We start from the raw sequence: 20,585 nt of genomic DNA on the forward strand, positions 1-20,585 counted from the left end.
CAGAAGCAGATTGTGTCTTTCATTATAATAGAAATTTTTCAGAACCTAACCTGTAAATAAATTGTGGTGTTGTATTAACCTTTTATTGAATGGAATTTAGGGGTAAAGTGTCTGGAGTTATGAACAAAGCAAGATATGAACAGACTTCTGTTCCTAGTTGTGCTCTAAATTCAGGAGTGTGTACAAGAAGTACCTAAACCACAACAACTTTTAACATTAAACGGTTTATTCATAAAAGTCTTGGGATTCCTTTATGCAGAGACCGAAGAGAACACTTCATATTCACATTCCAGTTGTATTTACAATACAGCGTAAACATGTTAAAATATCTCGTACAAAGTTTTAACTTACGCACTCCCAGGATGGTGAGGAAATGGCTTCTTCAGAGCCACAGATACATCACTATACGGGAACCATCATCACACATTCGGGCAAACATGATGCATACAAAAATAGACCCTGTTCTGGACGGTACAGCTGAAGGGTGATTATTGCCGGCCGACGGCCACCGTGGTGAGTGCACCGCCAAGGGGGGTGCGGGGGGGTATAAGGATTGAGGACCATAGTGACGGAAGCGCAGCGGAAGAGCCAGCGAGGAAGGAGTGACACGGACAGCCTGCCCTCCTCTCCACAAGTCCACGAGCTTGAAGGAGAACGAATGCGTTTATCTATATTCATGTTTATATATTTCAATATTACAGAGATATTACAAAAGTTATTTGAGGAGCAGCCATGCATGGTTGAGACAGAACAATCATACGCAATCCACAGAACAACACTCCCAGCATTGCTGCGTTTGAGCGGTAAGGACACGGAGGTCAAAGGTCTAGGAAAGGCGCGGGAGGCCGGACAACCAGGTTACAGGTTCGAGACCCAGTGAGACCCTTGGAAGGATAGTCCATGGATAACAATTGTGGATGACCTCATTCCTCTCAACTGCATGATCCCTGGAGACGCTTGTGAACTTCCTGCTCTAATGATGGGCCCCTGGTGCTGTGCCAATCTGGGGGACCCAGGGACCCTGACAGGCTGTCAAAATCGCCAACATGCACCACCAGGGAGCTGCAAGGAGCTGCTTAGGTACCGTGTGCTTATTTCATCGATTCTTCATCATCCCCAGCAGAATAAAAACTGTAAACATGGGCAGGAAAACCGCATGGGCTTGTGCTTCTAATAGAGTGCATCAACAAACTGAAAAGAATTCTGGGTGTTTCGGTGGCCTGTAGGTGACCATAGGAGGACAAGGGAGGCAGGTATGGCTTCGATGCTGAGCGCTGTCCACCCGGTCCTATCCGGCACAGAGCATTGCGAAGAGCGTGGCCGGAGGTCCTCGGAGTGGCTATGCTGGGGGGCAGCTGGCTTCCAAGGGGCGCTCTCAGTACCCTGATGGAGGCTTTGTGTCATGGAGCTGAGAGTCCTGCAGAAGGAAAAAAAAAAAAAAACGACACTGGCAATAACGTAGGAACACGCACTCGCACCCAACGCCACAGTCCAACACCTGAGGTTCTTGGTTCTGTTCTTCACTGTACGAAATCCTTATAATCAACGCATAATACCCAGTGCAACTTGTAAACCCAACAAAACATGATCCGCACCATCAATGCATAGTCCACAGCCCCAAACATAACACACATAGCAATACATCCCTCAAACGTTTTAGCAGGGTATAACTGCATATTTTGCGTAATTAAACACAGAAACGGCACAGGTGTGATATCTGCCACACTTACCAATAATCAATATTGCAAACTGATGCATTTGGCTGTGTCTCTGCACTGGAGAAGCCTACAGTAACGCTTCCGCTTTGGCACCATTCAAACTGTGGACCGGTGGAGAGAGCAGTGGCCGTGGGCCCTTGCCTTAGAGGGGCCCCAAGAGCCACAGGATCGCGGAGCCTTGAGCAGAAGCCATATTCTTGATTTTTAAGTTACGACCGCAAACGGAACGGCCTTTATCTGTGCTTTGCGCATCTGTGCAGTGTTCACTGTTTTTTGCTGAAAAGCTTAATGACCCTATAAAAACAGTTAAGTAAACCTCACATTATTGTATAGATCGTAAAGTATGAACACCACGATATCGTACCATGCTGTAAAACCTTCAGAACAGTTCAAAGTCATACAATGTCAAACAGGTCAACACGGTACACTTACTCTCTGTTAAACTGTCCTAATTTTTAATGAAAACCTTTTTTTTCAAATGGATAATGAAGTTACTTAATCCATTACTTATTATAGGGAAAAATTTCAACTGATTCCAAGGCCATCCCGAGTTCATCCCAAATTCAGTTTGAATCATGTCTGTGTGATAACTTTTTTAAAATTCGATTTCATCTGCAGAGGTTATTTCAATTTTTTTAATCACGTGGAGTTCTAGTTGCAGATATGGATCTATATCCAAAAAGCTTCCCTTAAGTATGCATTTGAAATGAAGAACTATGAATTTTCGTTGTATTCTGTTTTCTATATTCTTCTACGCTAAATTCTAAATAAATGCAGAAATTACAGTTTTATAATTTTATAGTCACTATTTTTAAGTTTTACTGGGTGTACTGAAAATTTCATGAAGGGTAAGGGATACAGATTTTTAAAAAATAATTTCAGAAAACAAGTTTACTGTGGGGGGTGTGGTGGCGCAGCGGGTTTGGATTGATCCCAGTCTCTGGTGGGTCTGGGGTTCAAGTCCCACTTGGGGTGCCTAGCAGTGGATTGGCGTCCCGTCCTGGGCGTCCCCTCCCTCTCCTGCCTTACACCCTGTGTTGCCGAGTTAGGGTCCGGCTTGCTGTGACCCCCCTTGGGACAAACGGCTTCAGCCAATGTATGTGTGTGAGTTTATTGTGATAGTGTGGCGTGGACTGGCTTGAGGAAAACGAAAACTACGTGTCACATTTAAAGAGGATGGATCGAGCAGAAGCTTCCTGATGACAACTGATGGTCAGCGCAAAAACAAAGAGGTACACACTCTTACCGCCCACATCAAACAGCAGGAGTCCGACCACGATCACCAAATAATACCGCAATTAAATTATCGGACATCGGTTTTCAGAACACAACCTGATATTTTAATACAGAACGGTAACACGCTGTTACAACGATGACCACAACATGACCATACAGGCGGTGATGAGGGCATCGGTCAGCATATCCCAAAGTTGACTGATATGTATTGGAATGGAAAATCAAAAAATGGGGTTGAAAATACTGAACACGGTGCTCATTTTATTTATTTAAGGTTTCCCAGGTCCGACAAACGGAATCAAGTACTAAAACCCTCAACAGCCACAGGCCCCGGCTCACCTGGAGAAATCGGTGCCAGGAAATCGTTAAATCCCAGAATTCGCACATAACTGAGTCAGTTTCTCCAGAGGTGGCACCCATCTCCTTCGCGGTGCATCTCACGCCTACAACCGCCCCAAGAAGCAACACAGCACCGCCCGTCAAGCACCAAAGACACACCTTCTGCTGCAGACTGGGATCAGGCTTCAGGTAAGCCTTCCACAGGTGTTACAAAACAGCAGCAGCTCTTTGGAAATAGGAGAAGAGTTGAGCGGAAATGGAACACACTGCATGCGGTCAATAGGTTCAATCCCATTTTGGAAAGATCTGTTTCTTCTTCCTGATCCTTTTCAAAGGGTCTGAAACCAGATGAGTCGGTCCACAGATGAAGTCCTAGACCCAGCATTAAACGATCGGAGGTGCAAAAGCCCCCGTTTGTTCGGTATGAAGACAACGGTGTCTTAGACCTTGTTTTTCTGCAGCGCAAACGTCCAGACTGCAGGCAAATGTTCGTGGACAAACAGCCTTGATGGGATACTGAAGAACCATCAGTTTCGCTCCTACTGGCTTTAACATGGTTTTAACACGGCATGGTATCCAGAAGCACGGCCACGCACACCTCCGGGATTATCGGCTACGCCTGATTGGCTGATGAGCATCAGGTGCGGCTGTAGGTTTCAAGAGCATCGGAGGACAGTAGTTGGTCAAAGTGCGGCGCTCAGGCTGGTGTGGACACACATGATACCCAAAGCTCCTGTTTTGTGTTGTGCATTTTGTGACTTTTATGTTTCATAAAAAATACTTTGTACGTCCAGCCCATACCACTGTCCCTCGGTCACTCTCTAGACCCAGCATCCCCGGCGTGCCACACATTATTTTATCTTTTGTGAGAATGTGGGGGGGCCGGGGGGTTGTTTTGCCTTACACCCTTAAACGGGACAGCTGGTAACGTGGCGGTCATGGCTATTACCAATTCAATTCCCGCCTCTGGTGTAGTATAAATTGGTTAATAACTGTAAATACCTTAACATTGTAAGTTGCTTTGGAGAAAAGCATCAGCTTAATGAATAAATGGCCACACTGTTTTCTGTTCATTTTCTCAATAAAACCTTTTTTGTTTCGCGCACTGCTCTCCTTTATCCTCCTCCATCCAGCCCGTGTGGTCACCTCCAGCTCGCAATCGGCCACCTGTCTAACATGTGTCTTACATGCCTTGCTACACAAGGAGGACCCAGCACAGGCTCCGCCCACCTCTCCACGGTAAAAACAGGGTGAATCTCAAAGCGATAATGCACGTTTACGTAACAGCAGTGACAAGGGCAGGAACAAAAGGTCTCCTTCCTGGGGTGATTAAAAAAAAAAAAAGATTGTTATTAATTTTATTTTCTTTATTATTTTCATTTCAAAACAGATACATTCAAGAAAGTTCTTCCGAAGTGATTCAGTGCTTTTCCCTGCTGAAAGAAATGAAGCAAATAATGTATAATTTAAATATTCTCACACAAAGAAACACAGGAACACCCAAATGGGAAGCTTGAAAAGCATTCGCATTACAATGGAAATACATTCTGCGTGACACTGTGTCTCACTCACACACACACACACACACACACACACACACACACACACAGAAACACTTTCCCTTCTGCACAACTGCACACATGCTGTAACACTCTCACTGTCTCTCACACACACACACACACGCACATGCTCCCTCACATTCTGTGGGACCCACAGTGAGCCCAAGCTGCACTTCCAGTGTTCCAGTGTTCCAGTGTAGCAGTGGTGGGTCCGGCCCCAATCCACAGCAGTGCATTTTGGGTAATTGTGCCACTCACTTCAACCCACTTTTACTTCCTGAGAAGCAGCTCCAGGAAGGGCAAAAATAGCTGTTTTAATATCTATAGACAGTACTCTTACTGCTGACAGTCCAGTCTCAGGGTGACTTTTGGTACTGTCACCACGTTTTCACTGTGGTACATCTCAGTGATCATACCATATCAATGTATTTATATCCTGTTATGTTCTTCTCTTTTTATTCTGCTGTCATGTTTGCACTTGTGCAATAAGAGAATTAACACATGGTGTCTCCACTAAGAGTTACTAGGTGTAGTGGGTGTTTGGGTGTACGCTGTCTGGGTGCAGTCCGGCAGTTTCCATTCTACACACTTGTGTTCAGGTGCTGACCGTGTGTTTGGACACAGACTGTATGGATACTGACCGCTGGCTGTCAACTATCCTCTTGTTGACCGGCAGCAACTCAGACCACATGAGCACTTAACTGAGCTGATAATTTACTTAACTCACACGAGAAGTGTTGGTATGGATGCTGTGGGAGGGTAGACACGGTGTGTGATACACGCTGTGTGTTTGGTATACAGAAGGTCTGTTACAGAAAGAGTGGAAATATCCACTTCGACTGGACATGATTTGTGCAAGAACACACAATGTATGTCTGAGTGTGTGTGCATGTGCGTGCGTGCATGTGCGTGTGCGTGTGTGTATGCAAGGAGCATGGCCAGCTCAGGCAGCTCAAGGGCTCAGACGTGCGTCTCGATGTAAGAGTGTGTGTGGGAGAGCAAGGGCGTGCGGCCTGGGGCTGGGCTCAAGGCAGGGCTTTGGTCTGGGGCGGGGCTCGGGGCGGAGCTGGTGGGCTCCCGATCACTCTGTGACTCCGCCCCAAACAGCTCGACGTAAACTCTCTTCCACTCCAGGAAGGCGGAGGAAGTGAGCTCGGGATTGGCCAGCAGCTTGTCAATGAGGGCTACCTGCCCCGCCCTGTCCTGGGGGGTGCACAGACAGAAAGGGGGGGGGGGGGACGTGGTTACACACTTTTACTGCAGTGAAGGACCACGCCCCTCTGTCTAATTCAGAAGTGAACAGTGAGTCTGGGGGCGCCATTTAAAGGGGCAGGGCGAGGCATGAGGAGGCGGAGCGCTTTGAGCACGGATCTCACACCCACCTGGTTTGGTGCAGGTGTGTAAGTATGAGCAGAAAACCACAAGCAAAGAAGCAGCAGCTCACATACACACTACAAAGAGGCAGAAAGAGTCATACAATGCACACAAAAACACACACACACACACTCTCTCTCTCTCTACAGACAGTAGTTGTAAGTGCCCAGTTTCCACCACACCACACAACGCATGGTCAGATGTGCCCAGGAACACAGAGCGCAGAGATATCGAAGCAGCATGCAGAAACACACCCGTTGACTACCCGTTAGCCACAGCCAGTACCCACAATGCACTGCGAGTACCCCTCTGATGCAACACGCTAAAGCGTACAGCAGCCATCGGTCCCAAAGCCAGAACAGCGACGCCAGTGCTGCAAGCGTGCGGACGAGCCAGACTGAACGGAGCCAAGTCCAATGCACAGCCAAACCCCAAACGGGCCAGAACGCAGGTGCGGAGGGCGTCAAGCGACCATAGAGCTACATCACACCAGGACTGGGGGACACAGACTGATCTGAAGATGGAGAGTGAAAAGCCCAGACAGACTGACAGATGGAGAGAAGGACAGACGCAAGAGAAACAAAGGGATGTACGGATGATGAAGAAGGACAGGTACACAGGCAGGTGCAAAGCATGGTACGCTGGCTCCCCGTGTTACAAACGTTTGATTTACAACCTTTCGGAGATATGAACATTTTTCATTTCTTTTCATCTGCATTTTTGCCATTGTTCTATTTTCAAAAACTTCTGACTGCCACAGAGAAAGAAACACCCACACTTCACTTCCTTGCCCAGCTGGTAGTTAGCAGTAAAATGCACCAGATTGAATGGGACTTTGAGATCACCTTATTTCAACTCACCTGCACAGTGTTTACAGCAGCTCATGTGTGGTGTTCCTAAATGTGAGTGATCAATAACATAAGGAATGTTGCAAATGTTTATGGGATGAATTGGTTGACAGTTTGCATTTCAGTAGGAGTTTGTGGCAACATCATGATTTTATTTTCAGTAATTTTAGATTTACTCAAGTTTGAAGTTGATAAAAACACTACGTTAAAAAGTTTTAAGTACTTAAGTCACTTCCTAGAGAAACTGTACTTTTCAGAGACTATTTTGTAAAGAATAAATGTAGTTTTACCCTATATTTCTGTCACCCTCTTCTTGTTACTTTTGAATTTTTCACATTTGTTTTCTGGTACAGCTGCAACCTTTAGACCCAAAGGTTGCAGGTTGGACTGAACCATTAAAATTTTTTTCACTGTCACCTGACACCTTTTTTTAGTTTCATTTGTCAGAGTTTGCCAGCAGCAAGACAAATCAGAGTTTAGTATTGACCAATCAGAGCTTAGAGCGGACTAATCAGAGCTTAGAGCGGACCAATCAGAGCTTAGTGCTGACCAATTGGAATTTAGCATTGTTTCATTCTCCACTGACTGACAACCTAGTTCATTCTTGAGCATACGTTTCAGCTGTTTCGCTTGCAAACTTTGATATTTTGTGTACGTTGTTTACCTTTCTCTCACGCATGATTTACTCAGGTATTTTTCCCACTTCAGTTCCGTTCCTCCTTATGGAGGAACTACCTCCCAAGTGAACCAGCAGACTTTTTGTCTGGCTTATTGAATCTAAAAGGTTACTGGCTACATGCTACATGTCCACCTGCTCTTCACAGTCATTATCCTTGCCTGCCAAAGGACGTCAGTTTTGGTGTACACAAACTGCCAGATCTGAGTCCCACCTCCTGCTGTACCAACCTTGATTAAGGTCCTTTCCCTGAATTGATACATTAAAAATGACCCAACTGTACAAACGGGTAAATCATTCAAAGTACTTTAACATTGTAAATTGCTTTGGAGAAAGTGTCATTTAAAAATAAATAATTCTAGTAACTCCACATCCACTCAGAAAAGCTGCAGTGATGTGGGGTACTTCTATTTTGCAGTTGCTTTCCTAATTAGTCAGCGATAAGGTTGTGGAAAACATGGCCTGGGAAAAGGTGAAGAGAGGAGCGAGACAGGAACACAACTACTTCTGCTATGACCCAAACAACCTGTCTGTTTAAACCCCCCTGAGCGGTAGGTATGATGGAGAGAGAAGGTTACAGATTATAGGTTATAGTTATAGGTCTATGTGAGATTTTTACAGAACCTCAGCCTTGAAAAAAAAAATCAGGTGATGTCTGTATTATTAACATATGACTGACTGTGATTTCGTGGTAAAAGTGACTTTGGAGTTCAGGTTAGGACCAAGACGAGTTACAAACTGATCTCCAGTCCCAGTTGTAGAGCCTGTGTGTTTACAGACAAAACATAAAGCCAGCAGACAGACAGTGTGGCAGACAGATACATACAGAGTCTCGAACCTTGAGCGTGCTCTGCAGGATGCGCAGACGGTGCAGCTTCTCATTCAGGAGGGGGTCGTTGCAGCGCCGTACAAACGACCGTTTGTACTCGAGCCTGCTGGATGGTCGGTGCTCACCAAGGGGCGACAAGCTGGCCCGCTCCAGAGCACGGTACAGGTCACGAAGGGAGTCCACCTGCTGCCCGTCCTGCTCTATAGCCAGAGAGATGTTGCTTGGTCATGATCACAGCCCTCAAAAATTTCCATTCACCTTGCATGTACTCATCTTGTTATGTATGTTATACTCCCCCGTGTGCTCACCTGTATCTCTGTCATGGCTGTGGCCCTGACCTCTATGGTAGCGCGTTGCGTCACTTTGATCTGTGCTGGCGGTCATGCTGAGAAGGGCATGGAGCCCACCGTCACGCGGTAAGGTGTAGCTGCGAGGTTTGCCCCCTCCCCCGGGCACATTCAGTAGCTGTCCACCCCCAGCCGGAGTGAGAGGGCCATAGTGCTCCTGCAGCAGGCTGCGCTGGGCGGGCAGTGTGGACTGGCGGCGTCCCTCGGGGGACAACGCGGTGCCCGGCTCGCTGCTGAAAACCGCGTCATCCAGGGGCAGCGTCTGCAGGTAGTGCAGCCCCGAACTCGTCAGCGGGGTCTCAATCAAGTCCTGCCACGAGCGCCGCTGGCTGGCCGATTTGCACGCCGGAGAGGTGCCACTGCTGCTACCTCCCAGCGGCTCAGAGCGGAACTCCTCGTGGGACGAGCGCGACTGCGAGGTCTCTGTAGAGGACAGACGACCGTGTTTGGGCTCCAGGTAAGGGCTGCTGCCGCCCACCTGCATGGGACGAGAGAGAGTAGTTGATGCCAGCTGGTCATGTGACCCGACACGGCTGTTCCACACTTTGTGTCATGTGATTCTGGGAAGTGATGCCATGAATTCAGTCATCTGAATCCCTGGAAGGAAGATGAATTGTGGAAGCTGGACAACGGACACATTGGACCTCCTGCAGATCACTGTGTTAATAGTAATAATCATTAATTCTCAGTCTCAGCTGTGACTCCAGACGTGGCCCAGCCGCTTCACCCTTCTCCAGGCAGAGGGGAAAGGACTCGTGGTGCTGTTGGAGATAGCCTCTGGGGGGCGCTGTTGAGCTAAAAGGAACCACACTGATGCTTCACTTGGAGTGTGTACTTTTGACCCTATGGAACAGTGTCCTAGACTTCAGTCCTCAGTCACAGCTGGATGGGAACAGTCACAATCAGGAGTGACGGACACTTCCTAGCACTTTTTATGTCGGGAATAAAGTTGTGGTTTTCGCAAGTCCAAGCTGGACTCTAAGGAACATGAGAACTATGAGGACGTGTGAATGAGCTGTCAAAAGAGCAACACAAAGGATGCAATAAAGCAAAACCTTGGGGAGGACAGCTGGGGTACAGCAGACTGTTAGCCCTCATTAAACAATTGAGATGACAGTTTAGGGACTGAGGACACCTTGTGGACTGGACAGGATAGATGCTGATCAACTTTGGACAGCAGCACCTGAAAAAACCAATCAAAGGTCAACAGACCCTGGTAAGCACAACTATGTGTGTGTGTGTGTGTGTGTGTGTGTGTTCCACCTAAGAGGTGCTCCACGGCAGAGGGACTCACCGAGGGAGGCCGGGGATAGGTGTCGTACGGAGGCGGAGGGCTGTCTTGTTTGGGCGTGGAAGGTGTGTCCGTGTCTTCGCGATCACTCTCACTCCAGTAATCTGGGGTACAGAAACACCCGACAGCTCAGATATGACAACACTGTCACCAGCAGGGGGAATCAGAGGACCCAACATTCCAGCTCCTCCTGTTATGGAGACTCGAATTAGGAATTCAGAAACATGCAAACATTTTCCAGTTCATTTATTTACTTTAATCTGTGTTTTTTTCCCAAAAAATCGATTTTTTTAGAGCAGCAAATGTCACCTGTATTTACATGGGACTAAAGAGCAACCAAACAGAACAGGAGTGTGTGACCACCTCAATTCAACTCACTTCCACACTGTTTACAACTCATTTCTGGGATTTCAGTGACCAGTAACAAGCTGAGGAATGTTTGACATATTTACGGGATGAATCCACCAACAGTCAGCACTGAACAGCGCTTTGTGAACACAAAAAATATTTTTAATCAGAAATATTACAATAAAAATTCTTATAAAGTTAGGAATAAATGTGACTTTGGAGTTATAAACAGATGCTCCCAGCAGTGTTCATAACATGAGGTTCCACTGTAGTTAGAACTTTTGGAACACGCTTCCGTTCAGCTTAATGCTAATGTTACTAATTTTCATGAGAATCTTGGGAGAGATTCACCACCAATATGTGAAAAATCTGGAGAAAGAAATCCCCCTTTGTGAAAGAGGCTGCACATATTGCAGAACCCACAAGAGCAGAGAAAGGAAAAATAATGTAACTCTGCAGTACTGTGTCTTAAATACCTATTAAGAGATCGGGAGAGAACTGGGTCTGAAAAGGAGTTTTGAGAACCTTTCTTTAATCTTGGGAGGATTCAGCAGCTCTGAGGAACAGAGGACACTCATTGCAAAACATCAGGGATGAAACTGAGAGCCGGCAGCCTTTTTGTTTGGTACACCTCATGATATCCTCAGGAATACTCCTCACCTTGGTCCTGTCTGATCCTCTCCTGCTCTGTGTAACCCGCTGCTGCCATATTGAGACGGCTCAGCCACCTACAGCAAAGCAGAATCAGCATCAGGAAGAGAATAGTGACCAGGCAATCAAAATGAAAACTGGTGCATGCGTACACTCATGTCCCGCTTGTGTCTCAAATAAGCCAGTAAGCATGGGTGTTTAATGACTATGTGGTCAGGTGAGAGTTACCCCCAAAGGGGATCATTTGGACGGCCAGTCAGTGTGGACATTTCCCTCCAGGAGGAGGTATCTGAAAGCACCCCTTTTGAAAATGTCTTTGAATAACAAGAAACGAAGAAGTTTCTGAGCCTGGTGAGCCACTCCGCCTTAAGACCAGGTAGCGCGAGGTTCAGGCCCCAGTGGCATTTCAAACGTTCAGCTGCAGGCGAGTCGTTTCACGTTGTCCCATTCCAAAACAGACACCACCTCCTTCGGCATCTAACGACCTCCACCAAACAGTGGCGTAATGGCACGCCCACATCACTGTCCAACACCAGGCTCAGAATGCCATCCAAAACCAGGTACACATCCACACAGCACAGTAAAATTTACTACATCAATTCAGGGTAAGTGTACCTCGTTCAAAGGTACTACAACAGGAGATAGGATTCCAACCTGGATCCTTCGGATTCCAAGGTCGTGCTCTAATGCCACCTGTTATGCCAGTTAGTATCAGTCCAGTTATACTGCGGGTACTGCAGGGGTGCTAGTGTTTGTCTTGACAGATGTCCTGCAGTCTCTGCCCACTGTATCTGTACCTGCTCTTGGAGTCTCACCTGTTCATGTCGTCCAAGCCATCTGCTGCAAAGTAGAAACTTTTGATCTTTGGATGGCAGGCCTTGAAAGCACTAGGGAACAAAGAAGCATTTCTGTGAACAGCCGCACGGTGGAGCTGTAACACACGACCTTCAGTCGCACATGAACCACACACACAAGCAAGGCACACACACCATTAAAACAGGCAGTGTGTCCATCTTGCTCCTCACAGAGGCCAACCTAAATTGCACTCAACCAAGAGTGCGCTAGGGCTAGATGCGTTTCCATGGATACTCACTACTTCCTGCGGCACTCGCTGGCCCGGTCGATGTGGAACTCCGGCAGACTGACAAAGCCTTCAGCCTTCTCATCCTGGAAGAGGAACACACTGAATTTGCTTCGCATGGAGCTCTGAGTTCTCTCAGCTGTGCCCCACAGGATCTTTTACTTCCAACACTGTGAAACGTTCCAACAACCATCTAACCTGACCCAGCACTTCCTCATCAGGACTCCACCATCACCATCCCAACACCACCTTTTCCACAATCCATGAGCTACACACAAGTGGACCCACCTAGATGCTGGTACAACTTTGGTTAAACGATCATGTAGGAGATCTGTCCATGAACATCACTGTCATCTTCATTACAGTAATTGATCTAAACCCCCAGCAGATACCTCTTCATCCACCCGTCAATAGACACCTCTTCATCCACGTACAAGTGGACACTTCCCCATCCACCCACCACTATTACACTTACAGTTATTCATTTAGCTGATGCTTTTCTCCAAACTGATTTACAGTGTCAGCCTTATAGCAGACATTACCCCATCCACCCACCAGTAGATACCTTCTCATCCACTCATTACTGAACGTCTCCTCATCCATCCACCAGGAGACATCACCTCACCCACCCACAATTAGACATCTCCTCATCCACACAACAGCAGAGACCTCCTCCTGTACCCATCGGTAGACACCTCCTCATTCACACACCAGTAGACACCTCCTTATGCACTCATCAGTACACACCTTCTCATCCACCCACCAGCAGACACTTGTTCTCACCTCCTCGCCCATGTACCAGTAGAGGCAGGAGTCCTTCAGCACAAACCAGTACTTCTTCCACTTGTGGGAGAAGTAGCTCTTTGCATCTCTCTTCTTCCAGAGCCAGCCCTCACAATCGCCACGTCCAAGCTCCTTGCAGGAGATGCGTCGCTTGCTGCTGGCAGTCGGCTGTGCGGCTGATGGGGGCAAACCAGTTATATGCTGACAGAGTGAAACGCTGTGTGGCGGAGTTGACGAGCACAGGAACGAACGGGACAAAAGAGCGGCACTCGAACCGCAGTAACAGAAGGTGGCGAAGGGCGGCGTTCACCTGTCTTCTTCTTCTTGGACCTGGAGAGCAGCGATGAATGTTGAAACGTCTGCAAGCAGGCGGAGAAACAGCTGCTGTCAGTTCGCAGTGCATGTATTATTAGTGGATTTATTAATAGTGAGCTGCGCAGTTTAACCATTTAACTGCCTGGCTGTCTCTCTGTTCGCACCCTAAAGTGAGTCCACCCCCACATGCCAAAAGAACATTCTGGAACGAGGTGGAAAAGCAGGGCTTTGAAGGGCCTGGGCTACAGCCTGCTGCAATGATGGGACAGAATATGGTTTTTGTGATGTCCCAAGCCTGGGAGGTTCTTGACCTCTGACCCCATGGCAAGCAGGAAGCGCCAAGCATGGGGGGAGGGGCGGCCACAACACGGCACACAACAGAGCGCATTGAGCGCAGTGTGAGAGGGCCCTTTGTAAGGTGCCCATAATGGACAGGAGGGTTCGAGAGACAAATTACAGAGTGTCTCACTGTAACCCCTGCCCCCCACCGCTCTCTCTAGGGGCTCATCAGCCCGCTGGGACAACAGAACCACAGGGCTTGCCAAGAGCTGCAACAATGCCATCTGTCATGGGCACCAGCTCGGAGTGCCAGCTATGCGCTCACCGTGCCTGTGTGTGTGTGTGTGTGTGTGTGTGTGTGTGTGTGTGTGTGTGTGTGTGTATGCGTGTGTGTGTGTGCTCTGTTTGATTTCCCACCGATGTGTGTCTGCAATATTTGTACTTTTCTTGTGCAGTTTATTATAAAAAAATTTTAAAATCTTCCAAATAACTTTTTATATTAGTGACCTTCGCTTTCAAAACACACCTGCTCAACAAAGAGAAAAGCACATCCCTGCATCATCTAGAACACGGCACTCGAAGCATGTGTGTGCCGTCCAAAGCGTGTGCCTCCCAAAGTGCGTCAGCATTTTTAGCCTGCAGTCCCCCCACTTCAAGGATAACAAAGTGGCTCTTGCTCCGATATGGTGTGTGTACTGACTCACAGAAACATGCTGAGTCGCAGTGATACACATTGCGCATCTCAGTGCCAACCAAGCAGTGCAGGACTAAATAATGGCGTCAAATACAGGTATCCCTCAATTTACAAACTCGCTTTATCTGAAATTTCAATATAACAGCTCTTCGCTTTTATTAGTGTATCAGTATAACAAAACGGGTGGCACCACTCCCGCCTGGGTGGTGTGAGAGGACGTGGGTTCGATCCCCGCTCAGTCTGTGTGCAGTTTGCATGTTCTCCCTGTGTCTGTGTGGGTTTCCTTGGGGTGCTCTGGTTTCTTCCCACAGTCCAAAGACATGCTGTTTAGGTTCACCCATAGTGTATGAGTGACAGAGAGCGTGTGATCCACTGATGTATGGATGAGTGACCCAATGTAAGTAGTGTATCTAGCAGTGTAAGTCACTGCGGTGAATTAGGTGTGTGGGCTGATAACACTACATAGAGTTCATTGGAAGTTGCTTTGGAGAAAAGCGTCCGCTAAGTGAATAAATGTAAAATTTTTCCACAGTGTCAAAAAAAAAAAAATTGATCATAATGCAAGTGAAGCAGAAATGCAGTAAGGTATTGTTCTTAGCTCATGTGCATCCAGATCTCTCCGCCTGTTGGTGAGTTAGGAATCTGGGTGTTGCTTTATAAAAGTGGGGCATTATGGGAAGTGTACGGAATTCCACCGGAGCGTCTGTCGGCTGTATTGGGTGTGTTATTTAGCTGAGCTGCAGAGACAGCAGAGTAGTTTGCAGGAATAGTTTAGCTGATGGTTTTTTGGATATGTATGAACATTCTGTCAACAGTGTGCAGTTTTACAAAGTTGTTCACAATAAACATAACATGATCAATATATCTCTTCTTGGTTTATTGCTCATCCTGCAGACAACCAAGCAATTAAAACCAAAAGTTGACATTACCCCATAGCAGTAAGTGTGTAAATGTACATGTTTTGTGTCACGCTGAAATGATGGGTTGTGTTCTACTCATATATTGGAAAATTGGTTTGGGGTTTTTGGATGGGCTGGAAAAGCACTATTATTATTTTCCCCATGTGAAATCATGGAAAATGGACCTTTGGTATCTGAAATTTCAAAATCTACACCGATTTCAGGAAAGAATTAATTCCACAAACAAATGGTTGCCTGTAATCAACTAATAAATATCAGCCCATAATGAGGAAACAAATGTCAAAGTGTCCATCTCACCTTCTTTCGTACATAACAGTTCACACTTGTAGACCGTTTAGAGGCTACAACTTTACATGTGTACACACACGCGTGTGCAGTGAGCCTAAAACTTCATATCAGTCACAGGATTCCTGCAGTTATCAGGCTTTAAGGTCAAAAAGGATTCCTGCACCAATCACAACTTATTACCGGGGGGGGGGGGTACAGTAACCAGAACCAACTGTTAAATAAATGGACTGTTATTTTTTTGTAAATGATTACTCCAAAATAGTACTCCAAAGATGTGCCCAAGGAAAAGCATCTAGGTCTAAAACTACTCAAGGTATTTTAGGTACTCAAGGGTATGCAGACCACACATTCACGCGAACCCCAAATTAATTACATAACTTTCTTATTTCATAAACTCTAATACTGCTGAATTTGAGGCCAAGGATTTTCACCCTAAACAGAGCTGCTTGTTGGCGGCTTCTAGGTGGCTCTCAGTTTAAGGGAGATTTTTGAGCTGACAGCTGACAGTAGCCAATGCAATCCTCGGAAGGAGGCAGATGGCAATGAGGAGCTGTTTGTTCTTGGTTCGCAGTAAAAGTGCATGATGGGTTTTGTAGAGGAAAAAGCTCTATGACAAAAATAGAAAAGTGATGGAAGAGGGTGAAAGAGCAGTTTTGGAATACATGTACTTTCTTTACAAATCTACATGAGTAACATTAAAAAGCATCAGAAACTACTATGAAAAGTATGGTTTGTTATAATGTGCACTACTCATAGTGTTACTGAAACAACCACTTTTACATTTGTCTGACACTTTTCTCCAAAGAAACTATCATCATCATCATCATAAACCACTCATCCTATTCAGGGTTGCAGGGAACCAGAGTCTAACCCAGCAACACAGGACAAAAGGGGACACACCCAGGACAGGATGCCAGTCCATCGCAAGGCACCCCAAGCAGAACTCAAACCACCTACCAGAGAGCAGAACCCAGTCCAACCTACTGCACCACCACACCCCCCACTTAAGTAACTGACAATGTGAAGCTATTTCAGAGTTATATACCTATTTATTCAGCTGGGTAACTTTACTGGACCCATTCAAGGGTACTACACATGGTGGTGGGATTTGAACCTGCAATCTGTGGGTTCAAGGACAGCAGCTCTAACCCGTACACTAGCAGCTGTTAGCAGTCAGAGTCCTGCAGCAGATGAGAGACAACGCGGCCGAAGGTCCGGGGCGATCAACAGTAACGTTCATGCTGAGTCAGAGAGTCAGCGAGAGACAGAAGACTCACATGGTAGAGGGAGGTGGAGTCAGAGCTTGGCGTGGACACAGACTCCTGCCTCATGGTTTCCATCTGTAAAGACGGAACGAGGGTGTAGCGGCTGGGGCTGCCTGACTTTTCGCCCTTCCTCCTGCTGCGCCTGCTGCTGCGGCCTGTGAGGTACTCCTCCGGGGGGCCCTGGTCCTCGCTCACATAGCGCAGAAGAGAGTTCTCTGTGCGTCACCATGGAGACAGCAGAGGAAATGCACAGTCAACAGTAGGAACCAGAGGAACCAGGAGGCACCACCAGGGAGACCAAAATCATGGACTATGTCACACATGCTGTCCTGGGCCTCTTTCTTGCAGTTAAACACACGCACAGTTGGTGGAGACCCCCTGCAGTGTTGTCTCCAACAGCGGCCACAGCGAATACAGCCACAGGGTTTAACACAGTCATGACAGCACACGATCTCCCACTACAGCACAAACAAATTACAGTATATCCGGACGTTCACCACTATAAATAAACCTGTCCACACAATGACAGTCTCTGGAGAAGCGCAAACCAGCGGGATTGAGATGCTGGGGGGGGGGAGTGCTGCGGGGGTTGCCATGACAACGGAGAACTTCTCAACCTGAGCATCTGAGAGGCGTCTTTTCAGTGGGAAGAGAGGAGGAAAGGGAGCGGAGGAACGAGAGAAATCAGACAAAAGAGATGGAGGCAGGCAATGAGAAAAGGGGGGAGAGACCGGGAGAGCGAGCGATAGAAAGCTCTGCTTCCTTCTGAACGAAGGGATCACCTGTCTGCATCCGAATTAACACAAGCCTCAGTGTGAATAAGCCAAACATCTGGATGTGGGACTTATCTCCCACATGGCATACAGCTGCTGCCCATCCCCAGAGAAATTCTGCAGCCACACAATGTTCCAGGCAGTTCCTGGACAGTTCTGGGTGTGAACCCATGACCTGGCTGGTGAAGGTTCTGTATCGTCACTGAAGGGGCCTCAACTTACCTCTCCTGCTCTCTCGCTTCAGTTTGCCCGGATCCTCGTAATCCCCCACCCAGCTGTACTCCACGGGCATGGAGACGGGCCTCAGCCTGCCTGAGGAGAGGGTACGCGCGCACACACACACACACACACACACACACACACCACACACACACACACACACACACACACACACACACACACACACAGACTGAGTAAAGCTGCTGAGAAGGAGCAAGATTTCACAGAGTGCAGTTATGACCAATATGTTACAAATACCAGGTAACGTAGCAGGCAAGGATGAGTACCAGAAGGTTGTTTGTTCAAGTTCCATTTTTAATATTGCCGCTCTACCCTTAATAATGGTGCTTGAGTCACATTCTCCAGTAAAATACTGAGCTGCATGAATGTGGAAAAAACAATGTGGCTGTCGACAAAAGCATCATCTTTGCAGTGTTAATAATGACAATTATGATGACCATGATGAAAAAGAGATGAAGAATCCTGTAACAGTGATGTGTGGGTATCCGAACACAGTGCACCGTAAGCCGAACAGAGTAAGTACACAATTCCTCATACTGAGGGAATGAAAACAACCTGACAGCAGAGGGCGCTACTAACTCCACCAACACGTCTGCTGGGGGACGTCGTGCAGAAAACAATATAAACATACACATGCCTACGCACACTGAGACAGATACAAACCCACACATGAACACGTGAGGATGTGAACACACACCAACCCGCCAACCCGGGCACACGCGTTCACGAAGCAGCGGCGGGTCTAGAAATACCATATGTGGGTGTGCTGTCCCTCCGACCCGGCGGGGTGCTCCGGTTCTTGTCATACTCGTAGCAATAGAGTACGGCCTCCTCCTCCATCAACGGGAAACGCTTGCGGTACTCTTGGTCCAGAAAGGAGTTTGGTGATTCGGAGCCCTTGGCAACGGGGACGCCATGGAGACCGGAGACGTCGTCTCCAGGTAGGTTACCCTGCTCATCTCTGCAGCCAAAAGTAATTTTGGTGCAGTTTAATTACAGCTGCATGAAGTTGCCGAGGATGGCGTGCATGGTAATCACGGCCCCTCCCTGTCCATTTGCGGACCCTTCCCTCGGCACCTGGGTGTGTAGGGCTCCGACGGGGGAGGCGGGATAAAGAGGTCCTGCAGGGCGGAGCTGTCTCTCCGGGACGGTGTGCTTATGGTGCTGGTGGGTGTGGCCACGCTGCTGGTGGGGCTTGATGGAACGAGGGGCTGCGGGGACACATACTTGTGTTCAAAGAGGCTCTGGACCACAGGTGTCAGGGTGAGAGCAGAGAGTGGACACAGGTGCAAGACGGGAATGGGTGTGTGAGGATGCAGGAGTTTGGCTGTGAGGGTGTACACTGGTTCCTCAGCTTGCAAGCCAAAATGGGACCAGAAATCTGTTTGTAACTCAAGTCGTTCATAACTTAAAAAGTCACTCTTACCAACAAGTCGCCATCGGTAACAGGGTAACAACATAGATGTCCCTCGGTTTACTCAGAAATTTCAGATTACACGTTCTTGTATACATTCACAATTAAAAACATTTTGCAAGACTTATTAACTTCAATTAACAACTAATGAGGTCATAAAATAAGTTATTTTATTATACTTAAAGCGCTTTCATGTTAATAAAAATTTCAGACGACGGAAAATAAAAACAAACCCCTGTTCAGCACCGATTATTCCCATAAGCATGTGTGACAGTCCTCATCTTGCCACTGATCACTGACACTGGGAACACCAGACACGAGCTGTTAACACTGTGGAAGCGAGTTAAATTAAGTCGGTGCCCCATTTCCGTTCTGTTTGGATGCTCTTTACCGCCATCTATCAGATCAGGGAGTAAATGCAGGTCACGATCGCTCAGCTGCAGACAGAAACTGACAAAAGGATTGAGAGGAAAATGAAAACGAGCAAATAAACCAGAAAACGTCCGCATTTCCGAAATTTCACCACGAGGAGCCGGCGTACACACAAACACGGGCGTGTGGGTGCACACGCAGCATGCAATTGTAGAAATAGTGCGCGTGACTCACGTGAGCGAGGCTTTTCAGCTCTTCCTGTGAGTCACGCACGGCTCAGAGGACAGCACCAGAGTCAGCGTGGGAGTCGTACTCCATCATCGCTGATGCTCAGCAGCTGACCGCCCCAGGGAGGCGGAGTTTGGGGACCTCGATTTGTGCACCCCCCACCCCTCCCACACAGCACCCGCACAAAGGCCTCACACGCATGTCAATGGAACTCATTAATCACTGACAGCGCGGCGCCTTCGCCGAGCGTCACGCCAGCTTTTGTCTTCCTTTCTGTCCCCCCCGGCTGCCTGTCGATCTCTGTCTCCTCCGCCACCTGTCTGTCCATCGCTTTGTTCGAGTAGCTGCGCGAAGAGCCACGCCGCAGCCGGCAGAGCCAGCGGTGGCGCGCGTGTCACTTGGACCCGACGCACTCTCGGGTACGAGGCAGGCTGGCACCGCACACAGGAGGAGGAGCGCGATCCGCGAGTCACCGTGCGCGCAAGCACCTTACGCGCTCACAACAGAGAGGTGCGTGCGTGCGTGCGTGCGTGCGTGCGTGCGTGCGTGTGTGTGTGTGCCATATTTCGATAAAATTCATTGCGCTGGCATCCAGCAGCTAATCCGCACAAACAATGCAATCCCTGCGGCTGCCTGCCTCCACTGCGCTCCCCGCCTCGCCGACGTCTGCTGTGTGAAGCTATACCGCCCGCGCTGGCATTTTCACCACCCACCCAC

General features: G+C 47.9%; 1 protein-coding gene across 4 annotated transcripts in view; it reads right to left on the reverse strand.

The window, feature by feature from the left end:
• Positions 1 to 248: 248 nt before the first annotated feature.
• Positions 249 to 20,585, reverse strand: part of LOC108923798 (connector enhancer of kinase suppressor of ras 2-like) — a 38,050-nt gene continuing 17,713 nt past the window's right edge. For 2 of the 4 annotated variants that reach the window (XM_029250572.1, XM_018734760.2), the window contains exons 10-22: positions 18,932 to 19,065; positions 18,607 to 18,815; positions 17,837 to 17,926; positions 16,854 to 17,056; positions 13,391 to 13,439; positions 13,081 to 13,256; positions 12,310 to 12,383; positions 12,032 to 12,103; positions 11,226 to 11,293; positions 10,221 to 10,321; positions 8,888 to 9,404; positions 8,589 to 8,779; positions 249 to 1,417 (exon numbers count right to left, since the gene is read on the reverse strand). In XM_029250572.1, the coding sequence (XP_029106405.1) occupies positions 1,376 to 1,417; positions 8,589 to 8,779; positions 8,888 to 9,404; positions 10,221 to 10,321; positions 11,226 to 11,293; positions 12,032 to 12,103; positions 12,310 to 12,383; positions 13,081 to 13,256; positions 13,391 to 13,439; positions 16,854 to 17,056; positions 17,837 to 17,926; positions 18,607 to 18,815; positions 18,932 to 19,065 (1,926 nt within the window). In that variant the 3' untranslated portion in view covers positions 249 to 1,375. Of the gene's footprint in view, positions 1,418 to 4,990; positions 6,056 to 8,588; positions 8,780 to 8,887; positions 9,405 to 10,220; positions 10,322 to 11,225; positions 11,294 to 12,031; positions 12,104 to 12,309; positions 12,384 to 13,080; positions 13,257 to 13,390; positions 13,440 to 16,853; positions 17,057 to 17,836; positions 17,927 to 18,606; positions 18,816 to 18,931; positions 19,066 to 20,585 lie in introns of those variants that run through there. The other 2 variants (XM_018734759.2, XM_018734758.2) reach the window with 1 other exon arrangement.

This window comes from Scleropages formosus, chromosome 3 (genome assembly GCF_900964775.1).
Source record: "Scleropages formosus chromosome 3, fSclFor1.1, whole genome shotgun sequence".
Classification (NCBI taxonomy): Eukaryota; Metazoa; Chordata; class Actinopteri; order Osteoglossiformes; family Osteoglossidae; genus Scleropages; species Scleropages formosus.